Source organism: Panthera pardus, unplaced genomic scaffold, assembly GCF_024362965.1.
Source record: "Panthera pardus isolate Hobbes unplaced genomic scaffold, ASM2436296v1 HiC_scaffold_24, whole genome shotgun sequence".
Classification (NCBI taxonomy): Eukaryota; Metazoa; Chordata; class Mammalia; order Carnivora; family Felidae; genus Panthera; species Panthera pardus.
Window position 1 is genome coordinate 62,677,731 of NW_026526810.1, and position 21,082 is coordinate 62,698,812.

General features: G+C 35.7%; 2 protein-coding genes across 2 annotated transcripts; both read right to left on the reverse strand.

The window, feature by feature from the left end:
- Positions 1-704: 704 nt before the first annotated feature.
- LOC109255611 (olfactory receptor 4K3-like) lies at positions 705-1,643 on the reverse strand. Its single transcript, XM_019430442.2, has one exon. The coding sequence runs from the start codon at positions 1,641-1,643 to the stop codon at positions 705-707; it is 939 nt and encodes a 312-aa protein (XP_019285987.2).
- An 11,925-nt stretch (positions 1,644-13,568) lies between these two features.
- Positions 13,569-14,480, reverse strand: LOC109255731 (olfactory receptor 4F21-like). Its single transcript, XM_019430516.2, has one exon. The coding sequence runs from the start codon at positions 14,478-14,480 to the stop codon at positions 13,569-13,571; it is 912 nt and encodes a 303-aa protein (XP_019286061.1).
- Between the last annotated feature and the right edge of the window lie 6,602 nt (positions 14,481-21,082).

Consider the following 21,082-nt stretch of genomic DNA (forward strand, 5'->3'; position numbering starts at 1 on the left):
TTTCAATTTTGTCATCATCACTTTATTTTAATGGTATAGAGATTGAGATGTCATTATGAACAGTTTAGGTCTTGGTATACAGATAGTACACAAGAAGTCATGACTTTCTTCTTTTGTTCATGGGAATAAACTAGAAATCACAATATTATAAAGGTGTGTCAATATAATTTTATTCAGCAAATGGCCTATAACATCCAGTGCTGTGATATATGCTCTATTACAATGGCAGTTTCGTTCAAAAAGATTATAAGATATTGACATGACTGTTTTTCCCAATCCGACTACTAACACAAACACCCAACTGCTCACATTTTCTTTCTCTATGTTTTACTATTTATGCATGCCATATCATACATTTTGGGGGCTTTCTGTTGAGTGCTTCTCTCGAAAGGAGAAATTGGTGAGGTATATACCCCAAAAGAACATGGCCTATCTGAAACCTGTTGTCATCTGGAAATATTTGAATAAATGTAAAGGAATATTTGTACAAATTATTATTTGCAGTTATTGTCCTCTCCAAGTGGTAAGAATATAAGTGTTGGAGTTTTGAACACATTTTCATAATGGAATAAACACAAACCATACATCTGGGAATACTTAAAGCTGTCGGTATGATGAACAGGTCATGTTTCCAGTTCAGTTTATAGGTAAAAATGTGGCCAAATTTGTATGTAAAGGGTGCAATTTCTGATTTAATGAGAAAACTAGAAATTATCCTTTGAATCCATATGCTGACTTATCAGTCTCTTTATGGCATTCCTAATGTCTCTATTTCTCAGTGTGTAAATGGCTGGATTCAGGAGAGGTGTGATTACTGTGTAAAACACAGCAAGAAACTTGTCCACCCAAGTGATGCTAAGTGGCCACAGATAGATGAAGATGCAGGGTCCAAAGAACAGCAGCACCACAGTGATGTGGGCGGTACAGGTAGACAGTGCCTTTGATGCTCCATTCTTAGAGTGAAGGCGCACTGTTACTAGGATATAGGTGTAGGAGATGAGTAGGATAATGAAGCAAGTTGTTGCCAAGACCCCGCTGTCAGCATTTATCAATATTCCTAGAGTATGTGTGTCCATGCAGGCCAATTTGATCACCAAAGGGATATCACAGAAAAAACTGTCCACTGTTCTGGGTCCACAGAAGGGCAGATCTAAAATCATAGCTAGTTGGCTCATGGCATGCACAAAGCCAATGACCCATGATATCAAAACCAGCCAGACGCACTTTTGTCTGTCCATGATGCTGGAATAATGGAGTGGCTTGCAGATGGCCACATAACGGTCATAGGCCATTGTCACGAGTAGCACCATCTCACTCCCTCCAAAAAAATGCACACAGAGGATCTGGCTCATGCAGCCACCAAAGGAGATGGTCTTATTATCCTTTAGGAAGTCTATGATCAGTTTAGGGGTAGTTACTGAGGAAACGCAGAAGTCCACAAATGAGAGATTGGCTAAGAGGAAGTACATTGGGGAACGGAGATGAGGGTCAGTGATGAACAAGAACACGACAAGGAGGTTGCCCACAACCGTCATCAGGTAAAGCATGGAAAATGGCAGTAAGAGGAAGTTCTGGAGCTCTCTTGAATTACAAAGTCCACGAAAAATAAACTCAGACACCACAGACTGGTTAGCTTCCTCCATTTAGTACGTTGTGTTCTCATGTGACCCAAAGGAAGAACTAAGAACTTCTAGAATGGAAAGAAAAATGTAATTAATGCTCAGGTTCTGGAGAGCAGATAAGTAGTACTCACGTCAAAAATTCAAATCATACCATTGTACAAAAGCTCAAAATGGAAAATAAAGTTTTTGTGAATTTATAAGTAGGCACAGTCCGATGGCCCAGAAGGAGAGCTAAGTATAGAAGTGTAGGTCAAAAGCCTTACCTAGCTTAAGTATAGTTGTTATGGCAATAAAAAATGAATATTCTGGTTAAAAATTTCAATAGTAATATATTGGGTAAATAATTTCTCCGAGGCTTGAATGTGCCTCTTCTGCAGGAAAATGAGTAGCTTTAAATATCTTCAGAAGTTATTTCCCAGAATCCGGGAAATAATCAAATGCTACATTTCTGACACAAAACTTGCTTCCCAGAAACAAATATTGCTTTGTGAAAATGTGTTAGCAGACTGAACCAATTATTTCACTGACTCTGGGAAAAACCGTTCATCAAATGACTTGAGAAAAGATAGTTGTGTTTCCAAAGAGACCCCAGTTACAGACTGTGCGTTCCTAGTATCCAGTATTTCCCTGCATTTGGAATCTGCCCGTGGAAGAATATGACCACAAACTCCTGTTTCCCTTGGCCTGAGTAACATTAACATGCCTTGATGGTCCCCAGTTCTCGGTTCTCATTGGTAACAGAGATTTCTTTTTTGAGGCTGTCCTAAATGAAGGATATATGAAAGCTACTTTTACTCCTGACTGTTCTTCAGGAGAAAATATAAATTCTAAGTTCGTTTGTATGTAAACTCTTCATTTCTATTGTTTAACTTGAGCTCTGTGGAAATACATATGTTTACTATTTTCTGTAAGCCAGGAGGCCAAGGTCTTTTTTCATTTTTCCTTCTCTTTTTCCATTTCTTCTTTGGTCTCTCTTCATATCTCCATCTTTCTCATAACCTAATTTTTTTTAAAGTTCATGTTATAAAAGGGACTAATTAGCTCTAATTATATAGCACATCTATGTTAAGCACCTTGAAAACAGTTATCTATCTTATTTATTCATGTGTTTGTAATCCTTCTGCCGGTCTTAAAGCATTTTGCATTTCCACCAGCAATGTGTGAATTACCTGTGTTTTCACAGGCTGTCCAATGCGATGTTATTGTCATATGATGATGAGAAATGGGAAGTGTATGTGGTTTTAATTTCTTATTGTGATTTTATGCATTTTCTCCATTTTGAAGGATTGACGTTCTTTTTACTCCTTCTTTTCTGTTTTACTTTTTCCTATTAGGTTTTGTTCTTTCTCCTTCTAAGTATTTTTCCATAAAAAGTAAGACTTTGTTAGAAAAATCAACATGTGCTTATGTTGTCCTTGTTAATATCATCTCACTATTGAATTCTAATTATTTATTTCAATTTAATGTCCTTTAATATATTTTTTGGTTAGAATACTTCACATAAACCTCACAAACTATGTACATACATACCCAAATTATCTATTTTCCAAGTTGTAAATTAAAAACTAAAAAAAACTAGAATATAAACAGGTCTTTGTGACTCCAAAGCTTCCAATATAATTTTCCTGCTCGAAATGGCACCTGGTTGAAACCTTGATTTTGACAAGACTAAGAAAATAAATACAATTTCTTAAATTTTTTTTTTTTTAAGAAAATAAGACAGGGGAGCCTGGTTGGCTCGGTTGGTTAAGTATCCAACTTTAGCTCAGGTCATGATCTCATGGTCTGGTCCATGGGTTTGAGCCCCACATGGGGCTCTGTGCTGACACCTCAGAGCTTGGAGGCTCCTTCAGATTCTGTTTCTCCCTCTCTCTCTGCCCTCTCTCTCTCTCAAAAATAAACATTAAAGTCTTCTGAGGTAAGACTTTTTGTTCTATGAAGAGGTAACAGAGACACAAATAAATGTAAATGGCTAGTAACGATAGGAGTGAGATACACCGTTTCACATTAAAATCTATTCAGGTTCATTGTTTTGAATTTTAGGTACTTTGCCCTACAGTTTTTGACTGAAACATTTCTCCATTTGCTGCTTTGATCAGGGGTAAAACAAGTAAAATCCAAAAGGAATTAGAAAATATCAGGATAGGTTGGAGGGTTTTTGAGAACCCATCTTCCCCTACCTGGGCATCTGGCAGCATTTAAGGTCATAGAAAGGCAATGCTGTTGTTAGTATTTGAAATGCTGTTAGGAATTCGGAAGTCCCAGGGATTTGTTGGGAGAGAAAACCCATAATCTTTCCCAGAAGACATGAACCAAATAACACATTCAGAACTCTAAGCTCTATAGATAGGTATGGAAAAAAAATGCTTTAGGAAAAAAAAAAAAGAATTTAGTCTTAACCTGTAGGGAAGACATTAAAAGTGTGAGTTCAAACATCAATTATCTGGGATATACTTACACTACACAGATCACCTCTGAAACCGATTTCTTCGTTTACTGAGAGGGCTGACTCCAGAGTCTGCTTTAGGTGAAATAAATTCCAAGTAATTTTCTGCCATGAGCATTATTGGAGGGACTGTGTCCTCCTCAGTGTGCCAAGTGTGCACTCTGAAGAGTATTGGAGGCTTTCCATCTCTATCTCTGTGTTTTAAGTAGAGCCACGTATTTGGAAAGGTTTTCCCTATCATGCTCTTGGGGGATCCTTAGCTTCCAAGTTTCCCTGAGGAAAAGCTGGGTGTTGAGGGCATCATGCAATAAAAATCCACCCTTTTCAAAGTAGATTCAAGTTAGTCTAGTTAAATACAAGGGAAAGTATAAGAGAAAGGCATTTCGAGCCTTTTATTTCTTCATGTATTAGGAGAATGTAATTTTCTTTCTTTTGCCTTGTATGTACCATGACATAAAGGGAACTAAGATATTGGTATCAATCCTAGCAGAATTTAGATGATTTACATAGATGGGCAGGTGACAGCTAGCTCGTCTTTGGCATGTTGCAACTAGGCTCATATTTAAGGGCCTACTTGAACCTCGCTTCTTGGATTTCAGAGAAATGTTAGGTCTCAACCTTCATGGTACTTCCTTATGCAGGGTCCTGTATATTAGTAGTTTGAGTGTAAACCATAATATAGGCATTTCTCTAAGTGTTTAAAAGATAATGAAAGGATAGTTCTTAATTCACTCTTTTATTAAAGAAATAATATAAAAATGCATGTTAAGTTACTAGGATTTAAACTATTAACATTAGATTTATTTAGATCAAATTTTGAAGTATCTCTTCATCTGTCCTTTCCAATGTCATCCAGTCTTGCAGGTAACAGCTACCAATCCTACAGGGCATCCTTGTTACTGTTCCCATCAGTTAAAATGAGTATACCTATCAACTTAATGTCTTTAGAGAATTTAGCACTTTATCTGTCTTTTGTGTTTGTTTGCAATGTTGATTTTAAAGAAATTAGATGTGAAAGGCTATTGATAAAAATGTTTCATTTCTTTCTTCTCTTATCCCTTATTGGCTCTGCTTTTGCTTGTCTTCTTGCTGTCTCATTGTCTCCCTCTAAGATTTCATCTGTTTCATGTCTAGATCTCAAAGCCTTTAATATATTTGCTCCATGATCCATTTTATACCCTGAGGCCTAGAATCCAGAACCTCTCAGTCTGAGAACAGAAAGATTCAATGCCTATTCACTTGCTTGTGTGCGACGACTCACTTTCCAGACAGCATCTCGTATCATCATGATACAACATAGGTCTATTTTTACAGAGGAGAAAACAGGCAAAAAGAGGCTAAGTGACTTTCCTAAACCTTACAGCTGTGACATGAAAGACCAACAAGAGATACCCTCTGAGTAAGGATGCTGGTTCAGAGGTGAGTTTGAGGAAGTACACAATCACCATGAAACTTAAAAAAAAGTAAAAACACTTGTAATGCAATAAAGTATTTCATTTTATAAATGTTTTTGTAATTTATAGTTTTCACAGAAACACAGTTTACATATAGCAAAATTAAATCTTTTAAGTATCCAGTTCTGTAGTTACACATACATGTATATTTTTGAAGTTTTTATTTAAATTCCAGTTATTTAACATACAGTGTAATATTAGTTTCAGTTGTACAACATACTGATTCAACACTTTCATACAACACTCGGTGCTCTTCGTGACCAGTGCCCTCCTTAATGCCTATCACGTATGTAACCCTTCCCCTCACCCTCCTCCTCTCCAGCAACCCCCACTTTGTTCTCTGTATTTAAGAATCCCTTATATCCTCAGGGATAAAGTTAGGGATAGGACTGGTACAGCAATAAATATGGATATTTATGGTGCTAGTGATTGTGAGAGTTTTTCAATGAATAGCTTCAGAGCATCTGTGATAGATTATAGTAGGTCATGGGGGCCAGTGGTGTTTAGTTCTTTATGAAGTTGTATATAGGTTAATACTTTTCACGTGATTAGTGTGAGGAATGTTTCAGGAAGGAGCATAGGTATAATTAGGCAGAATATTAATTATGAATGTGGTTTAGGAAGAGGAATTAAATCTCTGGTAATGAAGTTTCATTAAATTTTTTTTTAATGTTTATTTATTTATTTATGTTGAGAGAGAGAAAGCACGAGTTGGGGAGGGCCAGAGAGAGAGAGAATCCCAAGCAGGCTCCACACTATCAGAGCAGAGTCTGATGCAAGGCTCAATTTCGCCAACAGTGGCATCATAACCTGAACTGAAATGAGTTCGATGCTCAACTGACTGAGCCACACAGGCACCCCACGTTTAAGTTTTACACAGTTACTTGGCCATCTTCTTTGGTGGGGATAGGTATAAATTAATTAGATTAATATTATCTTATTTATTAATGTGAGGGCACTTTTGTAATGCAGTCCTTATTTCTCTTGTCTTTTTCTACTGGGGGTAACGTAGAACAGATAGACAGTGACCTGGATTACTCAGATCTGAACTCAGATCACATAGAACTTTAATTGTTGAACAAACCAACCATTAATAATGGTTACAGCATTAGGGTGTCCTGACCCAACCTTGAGGTCATAAACCTTATGAAGCTTTGAATAAGATAGTGCTGTTATCCCTAGGGTAAGTTGTTCTGTTGATCAGTATTTTGGATCAATAAGTGATAAACTATTTGACTGGTTGGTCTAGATTTTAATTACTTGAAGGTTATTTTTTTTATCCAAGGTCATGTCAAACAAAATTGTTAGTCCATTTACCGTTTAATTGTCTATTATTTGGTTAAATTTTTTGTTCATTTTTGGACTGATTAATTAAAGCTCCATAGGGTCTTCTTTTCTTATGTCATTCTTGCCTTCTCACAGGAAAGTCATTTTCATTGATTAAGAGTAAGAGTAAGTAAACCCTTATATGGTCACTCATACGAGTTCCTTTTTTCCGGAACAAATGATTATGTTGCCTTTACACAGTGAGGATACTGTAGCCATTAAATAGATGTCACTGGGCAAGCAGTGCCTCTAATACTAGAAATGCCAGAGGTAATGTTTTTTCTAAACAAGTGAGGTTTGTGTTTGCTGAGTTTCTTTGACTTTTAAAAATCTTTCCTTAAATGCATACCTGTGTTGGGTCAACAATTAATTTAATAAGTAATGAATTATTGGGTTAAATTTATTTTGTTAACTATCAGTGATTGTCCATTCTAATATAAGCTTATGCAAGGAGAAATAACTCATGTTACTCAAGTGAATGGTATTGCTTCTATTAATTAATAGATTAATCCAGTATTAGGTTAGTAGTTGGTCCTTAGTGTTGGAATTTTGATAAATATATTGTTGACCTTGGATACTTTAATTGGTGACCACTTCTAGGCCAACTAAGGTGTTGTTCATTCTTACTATCCAAGGAAGGTTGTATCCTATATCTAAAGATTGTACCTTTTAGTTAATTAATTTATTTTTATTTATTTTTTAAAGCTTATGTATTTATTTTGAGGGAGCGAGAGAATGAGAATGTATTTATTTTGAGTGGAGGGGCAAGTGGGAGAAGGAGAGAGAGAATCCCAAGCATACTCTAGATTGTCAGCTCAGAGCCTGATGTGGGGCTTGATCTCATGTAATGTGAGATCATGACTTGAGTAGAAATCAGGAGTCAGATGTTTAACTAACTGAGCCACCCAGGTGCCTGTAGGCTGTACCTGTTTAGAAAAGTATTTAAATTTATGTTGAAATTATTATTTTTTAAGATAAGTTTAAAAATGAACTAAAATTCTGTTCTGGATGACCAGCTATCACTAGACGTGATAGGCTTTTCACCTCTACCTGTAAATCTTCTCACTCTTTGGCTACATAGGTGACTTTGTTCTTTGTAATTGTTTATGGGTAGCTTGTCTGGTTTCAAGGTAGTTAAGTTCTTTTTGATTGTTCTAAGTAAATAATTAGGCAAAAATAAAAGTGTAAACTTTGCTATTTAGTGCTTTTAATATTTCTTTTATCATTCTTTTATGGTACCTTTTCTATAGCACCAATTAGAAATTTCATCTCCTATACTCATAATTTAATTTAATTTTTAGATGTTTATTTTTTGAGGAGGGGGGGGAGGGGCAGAGGAATTGGGAGATAGAGAAGCTTTAGCAGGCTCCATGGCCAGCATGGGGCCTGATGCAGGGCTCCATCTCACAAGTGTGAGATCATGACATGAGCCTAAATCAAGAGATGCTTAACCAACTGAGACACCCAGGTGCCCCAAATATTTTTAATTTTAAATAAGTGTTTTGTTTAATTCATTTATAATTATTGAGTTTGGTAACTTTGGGCTAGCTTTAGTTCAAGTGCTCATATTAAATAAAATCTCCTGGGTGTAAACCAGGTGCTTTATTCAAGGTACACTTTGATCTGTCTAAACACACTTTCCAGGATGTTTACCTTATTACCTCCTCTTATATATATAATGATTATTAATAAGTTATATGTAAGTTTTGATATTTGAGGAAGGTGGCATGTGTTTGCCTCATGACCTATTTAATTAAGCTTTTTCATCATAAGTTTTTACTCAATTCTCCTTTAGTTTTTATTTTTATAAAGACTTCAGTATAAAATTTAATGTTTTTAGAATAGAGGTATAGCCCATTTCTTTCTATTTTTTTAAAATATAATTTATTGTCAAATTGGCTTCCATACAACACTCATTGCTCAACCCAACAAGTGCCCTCTTCAGTGCCCATCACCCACTTTCCCCTCTCTCCCACCCCTCATCAATCCTCAGTGTGTTCTCTGTATTTAACAGTCTCTTATGGTTTGCCTCCCTCCCTCTGTTTGTAACTTTTTTTTTCCTCCTTCCCTTCCCCCATGTTTTACTGTTAAGTTTCTCAAGATCCACCTATGAGTGAAAACATATGGTATCTGTCTTTCTCTGACTGACTTATTTCATTTAGCATAACACTCTCCAGTTCCATCCATGTTGCTGCAAATGACATGATTTCATTCTTTCTCATTGCCAAGTAGTATTCTATTGTATATATAAACCACATCTTTATCCATTAATTAGTTGATGGACATTTAGGCTCTTTCCATGATTTGGCTATTGATGAAAGTGCTGCTATAAACTTTGGGGGTACATGTGCCCCTATGCATCAGCACTCCTGTATCCCTTGGGTAAATTCCTAGCAGTGCTATTGTTGAGTCATAGGGTAGTTCTATTTTTAATTTTTTGAAGAACTTCCACACTGTTTTCCAGAGTGGCTGTACCAGTTTGCATTCCTGCCAACAAAGCAATATTGAAGAAGACCAAAGCGGGAGGCATCACAATCCCAGACTTTAGCCTCTACTACAAAGCTGTAATCATCAAGACAGGATGGTATTGGCACAAAAACAAACACATAGACCCATGGAATAGAATAGAGAACCCAGAATTTGACCCACAAATGTATGGCCAACTAATCTTTGACAAAGCAGGGAAGAGTATCCAGTGGGAAAAAGATGGTCTCTTTAACAAATGGTGCTGGGAGAACTGGACAGCAACATGCAGAAGAATGAAACTAGACCACTTTCTTACACCATATACAAAAATAAAAATGGATGAAATACCTGAATGTGAGACAGGAAACCATCAAAATCGTAGAGGAGAAAGTAGGCAACAATCTCTTTGACCACAGCTGCAGCAATTTTTGCTCGACACATTTCCAAAGGCAAGGGAATTAAAAGCAAAAATGAACTATTGGGACCTCATCAAGATAAAAAGCTTCTGCACTGCAAAGGAGACAGTCAACAAAACTAAAAGGCAACCAACATAATGGGAAAAGATATTTGCAAATGATATATTGGATAAAGGGCTAGTATCCAAAGTCTATAAAGAACTCACCAAACTCCACCCCACAAAAACATAATCCAGTGAAGAAATGGGCAGAGGACATGAATAGACATTTTTCCAGAGAAGACCTCCAGATGGCCAATAGACACATGAAATGATGCTCAGCTTCACTCATCATCAGGGAAATACAAATCATAGCCCATTTCTTTCTGTCCCATAAGCTACAACTCGACCTAAAGTTTTAATGTTTATGCTTATTATAATTTTAGGGTTTGCTGAAGTTGGTGGTATATAGACTGTATTTGCAAGAGTTGGCAAACTCTTATTGGGTTTATCAATTGTAGAAGAGGCTCTTCTGAAGAGATATAAAGCCCTGCCAAGTCCTTTGACTTTTAGGCTCTTGCTTGTAGTATTTTGGTGAACATTTTTTTTTATAATAATTATTTCAGCTTGGGGCTAATCATAGTGGGGTATTCATTCCCAGTTTGGGTCTTAGCTATCATTTAGTCAAGAATATTAAAGTCACTGTTGTAGTTTATTTTTATGTTAGCTGTAGCTTTTTGTGTCCTAATTAAAATTTAACTTTATTGTGAAAATAGCTTTAATATACTTTATAATGAAATTACATCAATTTGGGTTAATTGTATGACCATGGTGGCTGGGACAGAATCTACCATCCCTGGTTAATATAACTTTGTCAAATTTTCATTTATGGCTTTATTTTTATCACTGCTGTTTCCTGTGGGTATGTGGTAAAGCAAGGTATTGTGAGCTACATTTTAGTGTACTTGTTTGTAAGCATACAAAAAGGCAGTTGGAAGGATCTAATTTTCTCTAGTAAAGTCAAAAGGATTTATTGACCATGTTCGTAGAGCATAGCCTACTTACTTCTGGACACTTCAGATGAAAGAGACCCTGACTGCTACAGATTACACCAAAGCCCATGCCTGGTTTCTCCCCTTATCACTTTCCTTGAAATGTGTTACTAGTGTTTTGTGCTGATTTAAAAATCACAGGGTAGTGATAATATCATAAAATTAATTTATGTTAATAGCCAGATAAAGAATACTGTGGTAATAAAATTTAAAAACACAGGATGTTTAAGGTGTGAAAGTTTATCTTTAGGTTCCTAGAGGCTATATTTTTATCTTAAAATAGTCAAGATAGAACTTTCATTAAAGAGGGGGTAAACATGTGGAGATCAAAAAAAGATCAGGAAAAGAGAACCTGAATACAGTTAACATGCTAGGAGCTTGCATTCACATTGTAATACCTAATCTCTATCCATACCTAATGAAATGGATTTTATGTTGAAAAATTACATCTCAGCATATTTTAATTGAAGTCACAGAGTTGGGAAACAGCGTGATTTGGGTACCATATTAGGTCCTCTGACCTCTACTTCTAAGGTGCCATTCTGATTCTGTTACATTCTAAAAGCTTAATTTTATTTCCATGGAAAATAACTGTTTTCATAGCATTTTGGAGGCTTCCTTCCCTATGATTCATTCAGGTTCTTCCTGACATAAACTTTTAGCAATGAATACCATTAGCAACCAATTTTTTGTTTGGAAATTTCTGGTAACTGGCATTTTGTCAGAGCCATTTCTTAATATAGGTGAATTGTGAATCATGAAGTTAGAATATTCCCTCAATATATAGGAAGCTCTCAGACTGTACAGAAGGCATCCCTTTTGGTACAGGAAGGTCTTTGCTTTAGAGTCCAGATGTTCCAGGAATTACCTGAGAAGAAACCCTTGATATTTCCGGAAACTTTATAAAACTTCCAGAAAAATCTGATTTGGTATATATGGTGGTTGGTTTTGAAGTACTGTTTTAAATGTAAGCGAAGAAGAGAAGTAAGAGAGAAGAGTTTATTATAGAGTATAAGATATATTACATTTGGAACCATCATTACCTGTGATCATATTTTTCTTCATGGATATAGAGCTGATTCCAAAATCTAACCAGGGCCTAAATACAGTCAAAACACGGTAAAACAAACAATACACTTTGTTTGGGCAAGTTTTATTAGATAGTGTTATCCTCCCAAGGTAGATGTATTTATCATATAAAGTAACTTCTAGAGTAGGAAATGTTAGAGATCTGTGCTGTGGGTAGAGAAAGGCTTATAGACTGATTATCCATGCTATGTTTCTTGGAATGTCTTAATTACTGAGTTTCCCTAAATTGAGAGCATCATCTGATAATGTGCCTTTTCTGAAATTTGGAGCCAAAAATTCAAAGTGAATTTAATTACTGTATAACAGTCCTAGAGTTGGAAGTAAACTTTCAGTTTAAGTTTCTGTAGGTGTGAGAAAAATTTTATTTTCATCAATGTCTACAGTTTTTGTGTGGAACCAAGATTTCACTTCCCATTCTTGAGGAAGTCGGAAGTCTTTTGTGGGTAGCAGATGATGGCCAGTTGTGGGACCTGATCCCATAGGCTGGTCATGACTTGCAAAACCATGCTCCTGGATTCTGAATGGCCCACTTTGAACTGCTGGTTTGATGAGGCACATTGAAAGCAGAGAAATGTTTTCTATCACAGAATTCTCTGTGCTCAGTTACCAGTTTGGCTCTGTTAGAGTAAAATGTTTAATTAACACTTCTTTCAGTTACAAAGCAGTATTAGGAGGCTGCTTTTAGTTTACTTTTTTTTAAATGTTAATTTATTTTTGAGAGAGAAAGTGAGTGAGAGAGAGAGAGACAGAGTGTTGGGGAGGGGCAGAGAGAGAAGGAGACACAGAATCTGAAGCAGGCTCCAGGCTTCGAGCTGGCAGCACAGAGCCCCACGTGGGGCTTGAACTCATGAGCCATGAGATCATGACCTGAGCCGAAGTCGGATGCTCAGCCAACTGAGTCACCCAGGTGCCCCTAGTGTACTTTTATTGGAGATGGTTCTTTACTATCAGCACCAGAAAGGCTATCTCATTGCTTATCTTTTGTTTCTTAAAATAGATGTTCAGTATTTACTGTGGGAAAGACTGGACAGGCCAAGGAGTTAATGCACCTAATACAAATGAAGAAATACTTCGAATACCTTGCCCTTCAATTGGGACAATTCTAAATCACAGAATCTCTACAGTCTCCTGGAGGAATACAGTTGGCTTGCACTCCAGTTATAGCAACATAAGCATCTTTCCTTTCTCATACCGCTTCCCTGTTCCCTTACTAATGAATACTAAAATCAGCTTCCAATAAACTACATGCAATACAATTTTGTCTTAGGGTCTTCTAAGGGAAACCAACCTAAGTAACTATGTAGAGCTGCTACTCCTACATATATAACCCTTCAATGTAATGGTTCCTGACATTCCCCAGAGCTGGGTTGTACTTTGTTTTCAAACCTTATGGGAAGCAGAAGGGATTTTCTTATATTACTTATTGTCAAAATAATCACAGTTTCAATCATAAAATATTATTTAGTAGATACTACTGCTATCTGCTAAAATAATAAAATAATACCCTTATATAGTAGATTCACATCTCCCATGCAAACCAAAGTAATGAATAAATGCTCTACAGAGGAGTAGAATTTTGATCAGTGAGGTAGAAAATATATTAAGTTTATGTCTATTTTAAATGTCAGATGCCTAGGTAGAAATATATAAAAGACAGGTGGATGTATAGGTTGAGAGCTTCAATGATAGAACCAGTTAGCAGAGTCTGACATGATGTCCTTATTTGCTCAATCTTTTTATGGCTACCTTTATGTCTTTATTTCTTAACGTATATATGATGGGATTTAGGATGGGTGTGATAGCAAAGTCAGCAATGAACAGGTATTTATCAACTGATGATGTGGGGAAAGGCCATACATAGAGAAACATGCATGGAGTGAAAAATAGAACCACCACAGTGATGTGAGCTGACAGAGTGACAAATGCTTTGGATAAGTCCCCTGAAGAACGTTTCCAGACAGTGACCAAAATAAAGATATAGGAAAGGATTAGCAGGAAGAAGGTGCCCATGCTCATGAAGCCACTGTTGGCAGCAATAATAAACTCAAACTTGGCTCCATCTGTGCATGCAAGTTTTATGATCCTGGGAAAGTCACAGTAAAAGCTGTCTACTTTATTAGGACCGCAAAAGGGCAAGTTTATAATGAAAGCAAACTGGGACATAGCATGGATCACCCCAATGACCCAGCCAGCAATTACAAAAGAAACACATATTTTAGGGTTCATGATGTTCAGGTAGCGAAGAGGCTTACAGATTGCTGTGTACCTGTCAAATGCCATGGCGATGAGTAACACCATCTCCACTCCTCCCATGATGTGGATGAAGCATATCTGTGTCATACAACTTTGGAAAGAAATTATCTTGTATTCATTTAAAAGGTCTCTAATCATTTTGGGGACTGTGGTAGAGGCAACCCCCACGTCAATGAAGGACAGATTGGCCAGTAGGAAGTACATAGGAGAATGTAAATGAGAATCAAAAATTACCAAAAAGACAATGAAGAGATTTCCCAGGATGATTCCTAAATAGATCAAGGAAAATATTAATGTAAGAAAAACTTTAGTTTCCCAAGAACTAGAGAGTCCAAGCAACACAAACTCAGAAACCATAGAATTATTTAATCCATCCATTGACTTGGGCAGAAGAGCTGATTTTCAAATCACCTGAGAATAGAAAATGATTAAAAGTCAGAATCAGTGGTACAAGTATAAATTTCCTATTTCTTGCTAGTTTTTTCTTTGGGGTACATATCCCCAATTAGAAATCCTTTAATTGAATAAGAAAAAAATTAAGGATATGAAAACATTATGGTGATCAAGAGAATGATTACATAAAAAGGGAAGAAAATTATTAATATTTTCGATGGAGGTAAATGGTATTAATTCCCTTCTATTACATTTTCAGGTCCTTTTATTTTACCTCTCAAGGATTTCTAGACCTTTCCCTGATCACTTACTTACGTGTTCTCCCATCTGAATAATCTCGGCTACTACTGTCACCTTCACATTAATATTCTCACACTAAACTTGCTAATTTTCCTTAACTGAATTTATTTCAGTGGTCAAATAGAGATCTTTAGGCCAAAATTGTTTAATGCCTTTCACCTTGTTTCACCTTGTATATGTGTTTTGGTTTTGTTTTTAAATTTGTGTGTGTGTGTAATTTTCCATGGAAATCAGGTGCTCAGATTGTGATTATTCATAATTTTGATTCATAACTATTATCATGGGTACATGCCTCTATATTCAATGAAAATGTTAGATACAAAGACTGAATGCTTAGTAAGTAAAAAATGTTAATTAAACAATTATAATATTAATAGATGACATGTTTTTGATGTATCCTCCATGCAAAGCTTTGTACCAAGTATATTATCTCATTTAAACCCCACAGAATTCAATTTGGAAAACTTTTTTTAGACTCATTTTACTAATGAAGAAACTGAGTCTTAGAGGGATCAAGTCAGAGCCAGGACTTTTACCCAGAGCTGTAGGACAACATGATGCATGCTTCTGACCATGGCTCTGTGATCTTGAAGGTTGGCTCTTCCCCATATACCATGGATCTTCCCTAAGGATTGATCAATTAAACTTTCAACTTTTTGCTTCCTTTTACCTATTTACATAGTTAGTTCTTTTTTAAAAAATCAAGTTTCTGAACTTGTGTCTCCTAATTTTCTTTCTCTTCCTAACTCCTCATTGGTGGTCCTCACTTTTTGTTCACCAGTAGGCCAAAACAATTCAGTTTCCAAAATTCCTTGTTGATAGGAAGAACCCCTGGAATCTGAATACATCATACAGTAATCAATTTTTAGCATCATTTTCCTTGATCTCTCTGCAGGATGTGATAATATTTATCATGCCCTTTATTCTGTAACTCCCTTTGCTCTTGGCTCCTTGGCTTTTTTTTAATTCTTTTTTTAAAGTAATGTTTATTATTTATTATTTTTGAGGGTGGGAGGGGCAAAGAGAGAGGGAGACACAGAATCTGAAGCGGGCTCCAGGCTCTGAGCTGTCAGCACAGAGCCTGATGTGGGGCTCGAACTCCCAAACCGTGAGATCATGCCCTGAGCCAAAGTCGGACACTGAACCCACTGAGCCACCCAGGTGCCCCTCATTGGCTTTTCTAAAGCCAATCTTCTTCCCACTTCTTGCCAACAGAAATTTCATTTTTTTCTGGTAGTTGGCTTAAATCTCTAGATTATAGAAGACATTAGCTCTATCTCCAGTTGAGAGCATGATTTTTATACATGATCTATACGTGATTTTTATAAACCAGTTGCTATAAACCCATTTCCTTGGCCATGAATTAATCTAAGATAGGGCATGTGACCCAGAACTATTCAATGGTAAACTAATGTTGTTTGAAGAACTTTCCTTCCAAATGAAAAGACAAAGCTTCATGTAGAGAAGATTCTTTTCATGGTCTTGGTTTTTTTTTTTTTGTTTGTTTGTTTTTTGTTTGTTTTTTGTTTTTGTGGGTTTTTTTTTTTGCATTTAATGCTAATGATATGTTTAAAAGTGCAGAAACCACAAAGTTGCAAAGCCCATATAATAAAATAATACAGCAAAAATTCAGAGAGGACCTAGAAACCAAAGGCATGTTGAATCATTTAACTAAAGCCTGCAATAATGTCCCTTCAGATTTATTCTTATAATGTGAGAAAAATAAACTGTAACTTCTTTGATCCACTATAAACCAGGTTTTCTGTTAATTTGTTGAATGCAATTACATCATTTTTATAACAGCCCTTCCCTAATTATTCCTCTGCCTTTCTGACCTCTCTATACCTTTCACTAACATAGCAATCATTTTTACTCTCCTTCACCTTAACTTCTGGTGTGACTCAGAGTCTGTGTTAAGTATTTTTTTTTTAAGTGTGTTGACAACACCTCTTTTAACCATTCTCTCAGGAAAGTCTTCTATGCCTGTTTACCTTGGTCTGATAATAGGAAGGACTTAAAAATGCAAATTCTTCATCACATACCTCCGCCTGTATCTTTTTAAAACCCTCATAAAGATTCTCATTGCTCTGAGGGGAAAAAGATTTTATTCAATACTCGTTTACTTATTTTCACTAGTACCTACATGTTGAATTCTGAATCTGTAGGTTTATCCCTTGCTCCAGAGTAATATATGCAAAGCAGTCTGTGGTATACACAAATGCAAGTTCCATCTCCATCATCAAGTAGATATGTCAGAACTGAAATTATAATATTTTAATTTACTGCAATGACTTGATAAATATCACTACCATTCTCTCCAGTGTCTGGTGTAGATACCTGGGTAGCACTCTGTTCTTTCATTTCTAGCTCCAGTTGTATAACTTTATTCTCAACTATTTCTTATTTCATTTCCTTCTTCACTTCTATTGTCATTTTGTCCTTTACATCTGGTCTACATATTTTCCCATCTTGAAAAGGCTCCCAATTGAAAAGGCTCGTGAATGATCTCTCTGTTCCATTTTTCCCATGTCCAGTCTGTTCTACAGTCTGTTTCCATATCTGTCTATCCACAGATCAAATGATCACGTGGTTTTCCTATGTGGGTCTATCAAGAGAAAATTTTAGATCCCACAGCATATCACATAAAGACCATGAGAAGAGATAAACAATACTTGATTTCAGAGGCTATTTCTATAAAGATTATAGGGAATGAATGTACTAAACAATCACTGGATAAATTTCAAAGCTTATCCCTGATAAAAAACTCTTAGTAAAATAGGAAGGATTAAGAAATATTTTAATATGATATTTTAAATATAATTTTTAAACCAATAGTCAATGTCTGATTATAGATGAAACATTAAAATCAGGAACATGAATAAGAAAACTTGCAGAATTGTGTTTCAATAATTTACTATAGCAGAAAGAGCAAATCAAGTAATGTTCTTGAAAGGATGATATCAAAAATATAATTGTTCACAAATCCCATCTCAATAACTTGTAATTAAATGAAAAAAATAAATCAGGATTATTTTAATAAACATAATAAATAATAAATAGTAAATAATAACTTAATAAAATAAAACAATTTAGAAAGGTCTCCTTTATAAGTGAAATAATTATGCAACATATGCATTCTATTGAAAAAACGAACTTTTCTGAAACATTTGAAATGCAGATTGAAATGGAAAATGAAACCATGTAAATGGAGAAAAAAGATTCAAAGTTGTAAAAATAGCCGTTCTCACTGAACTATTTTGAGCAATAATTGCAGTTCCCATGTTTTCACTCTTATGTGGTTCCTGAGAAACTTAACAGAAGACCATGGGGGAGGGGAAGAAAAAAAAAGAGGTTAGGGAGGGAGGGAGCCAAAACATAAGAGACTTAAAAACTGAGAACAGACTGAGGGTTGATGGGAGGTGGGAGGGAGGGGGAGGGTGGGTGAGGGTGGGTGATGGGTATTGAGGAGGGCACCTGTTGGGATGAGTACTGGGTGTTGTATGGAAACCAATTTGACAAGAAATTTCATATTTAAAAAAATAAAAATAAGTAAAATAAAAAGCCAAGTGGAGGGGCGCCTGAGTGGCTCAGTCGGTTAAGCATCAGACTCTAGGTTTCAGCTCAGGTCATGATCTCACAGTTTCGTGAGTTTGAGCCCAGTGTCAGGCTCAGTACTCTCTCACCCTCTCTCTCTATCCTCCCCCTCACTTGCTCTGTCTCTCCCAAAATAAATAAATAACCTTTAAAAAAAAAGCCAAGCAGAAATATTGTGGAGCATTACAGAGTGATCTAAATGTCCATTTCAAAGTCCAGAGATATTGTGAAAAGGAAATGAAGTGGGTGCTAGGGGGTAGAAAAGAGAACACTTTCTGTAAAGGAGATTGGGATATATCATAAACCCATACTAATTAAACAATGATTGATTTAACTGAAGTTGAACAGATAAATATAACGAAACCCAGTTAAGAATGTGGTACAAATTAGGAAACTTAGTATATGATAAATAAGACATTGGAATTAAATAGGATAATCGAAGGCTATATACTAAAATTAGAGTATTCGATAGTTAGTAAATATGAAGCTCAACATTGGAAACATAAACTTGTAAGTATCTTACCATTTTTCTTACAGCAAAGTATCTTCCAGATGCTTAGAAGGCTTAAGTGTAAAAATAAAATTGTAAAGTTTTAATAAAATGGGTACGAGTTAATTTCTAAAACTGGAGATTGAAGAGGTCTATGTTTACTTCAAATTCAGAAAGCAGATTCCATTTTTAAAAATTTTCTCCTCAACAGAATAGATAAACCTGTTGCTGCTGTAGGTTTGGGGAAGCAGTGCTTCTCATTCTCAGCTGATGGGAGATGTGAAGTGGTACAGTCATCCCAGAAGGCAGTTGAGTCATAAGAGTAAAAAATATTTTAAGTGTAATTCAGAATCCTATGTCTTGGAATTAATTGAAAGAAAATAGACAAAATGCATAATGTTATTTTACTTTAGCATTTCTTATAATAGGAAATGTTTGTTAATAAGGGACTGATTATGTGGATATATCCAGTTTTAAAAGGGTTATTAGGTGTCTACATTAACTAGCATGGGAAGATATCAGTAAGTCCAGAAAACTAGAGAGGAAAAAAAATATTTTTACTGGGAGAGGAGAGTACAAATTACATTTGCATGAACGGATGTTTAGAATTTGCCCCCAAATTCTACTTTAATTTGAATATAGTTTCCACACAATGTTACATTAGTTTCAGCTGTGCAGCATAGAGATTCAACATCTCTATAGGTTATGCTATGTTCACCCCAAGTATAGCTACCATCTGTGGCCATATAGGTGGTGGGATTTTAACTAATTTTATGCTTGTTTCTTTATCCCCAACTCGACTTCCTATACTTTTACAGGTAGTATTTTTTAAAATTTAAAATCAAATGTATCAAAATTAGTTGAGAGAATCAGAACACTTATATAGGAGCCATTTCCAATATACAGCATCAGCACCAACACAGGGGCCAAACTATTTGTGTTTCTAGATGCTCCACTTACCTGCTGTGATTTCTGTGTGAGTTACCAGACTGCCTTATGGGTCAATTTCTTCCTCTGTTAAAGGTAGACACTAAGAGTCGGTACTTCTTATGATTGTCTCGAGGACTAAATGAGTTGAAACAAGAAAACATGAGAAATGCTATGGTATATAATAAGTGCTAGCAAAGCACTTATTTGCTATATAATAAGTGCTCAATAATTTTGATGATTTTCAGGAAACCATGGGAACAGTGGTTTAATTCCTCTGGCAAAGATAAAGCTAGCATGCTTTTCATATTGAATAGTAGGAATAGAATAGTAAAGACATAGATGTTACCTTTTATGTTGTGATACTAATATTTAGGGAGAAAGTAGATGAAAAGGTCAAAGTACTTCACATACCACTTTAACAAAGACCAAGGCATTCTGAAGAAATACATCTTATAATACAATTTTAATTGTGAGAATAAGACCAGAAGGAAATAACCAATGTGAGTGAAAATCAGTCAAATCAGGTGAGTTAACAAAGGAAGTGGCAACTGAAAGAGAAGTAAATAGTGGAGAACATAGAAAGAGGAGGTAATTTATGGAACCAGATGCTGGAGAATTAAAGATGCGATTTCCATGTACCTGCGCAGGCTCTCTTTTTATCCTCAGCAGCTTCAGGGGATTGAGAAACACGGAGAGATTCAGTCTGTTTTGGGTTCATCATCATTGCTCTAGACAAATAGTTATAGATTGTACCATTAGAAATGAAACCAATTAGCATGACTGAGAATTAATGACTCATAAATGTTCCATATATTCACTGGTGCTTCCCCCTCACTGGCAAGAGGAATTTCCTTTTTGAGATTATCTTATATGACAGACTTCTGAAAGTTCCTGACTCTCCTCGATGGGAGAATATGTAAACTCAGTTCACTTGTTCATGAACTATTTATCTATATTATATATATTGATTTCAATGGAAATTTTTTTCTTTTAATCCTTCCTTTCTTTCTATCTTTCTTCTTCCTTTCATTCTTTTTTTGCTTTGTCTCTCTTAATTTCTCTGTCTTTTTTTTTTTTTTTTACCTTTTTCAGGCTAGAAACTAGAAGATTAAAAAATTGACTACCTATGGCTTATTAAGTACCAGTTGCTGTGCTAATATGCACTTTATAGGCATTATCTATTTCAGTAATCACAGCACTTATTGCCATTTACTTGATTTTTTTCAAGGTCATAAGTTAGAAAGTTAACAGAACTGGCATATAAACTGAGGTC

Coding starts and splice junctions, on each gene's coding strand:
- LOC109255611 (XM_019430442.2), bottom strand. CDS start 1,643: ATGGAGGAAGCTAACCAGTCTGTGGTGTCTGAGTTTATTTTTCGTGGA.
- LOC109255731 (XM_019430516.2), bottom strand. CDS start 14,480: ATGGATGGATTAAATAATTCTATGGTTTCTGAGTTTGTGTTGCTTGGA.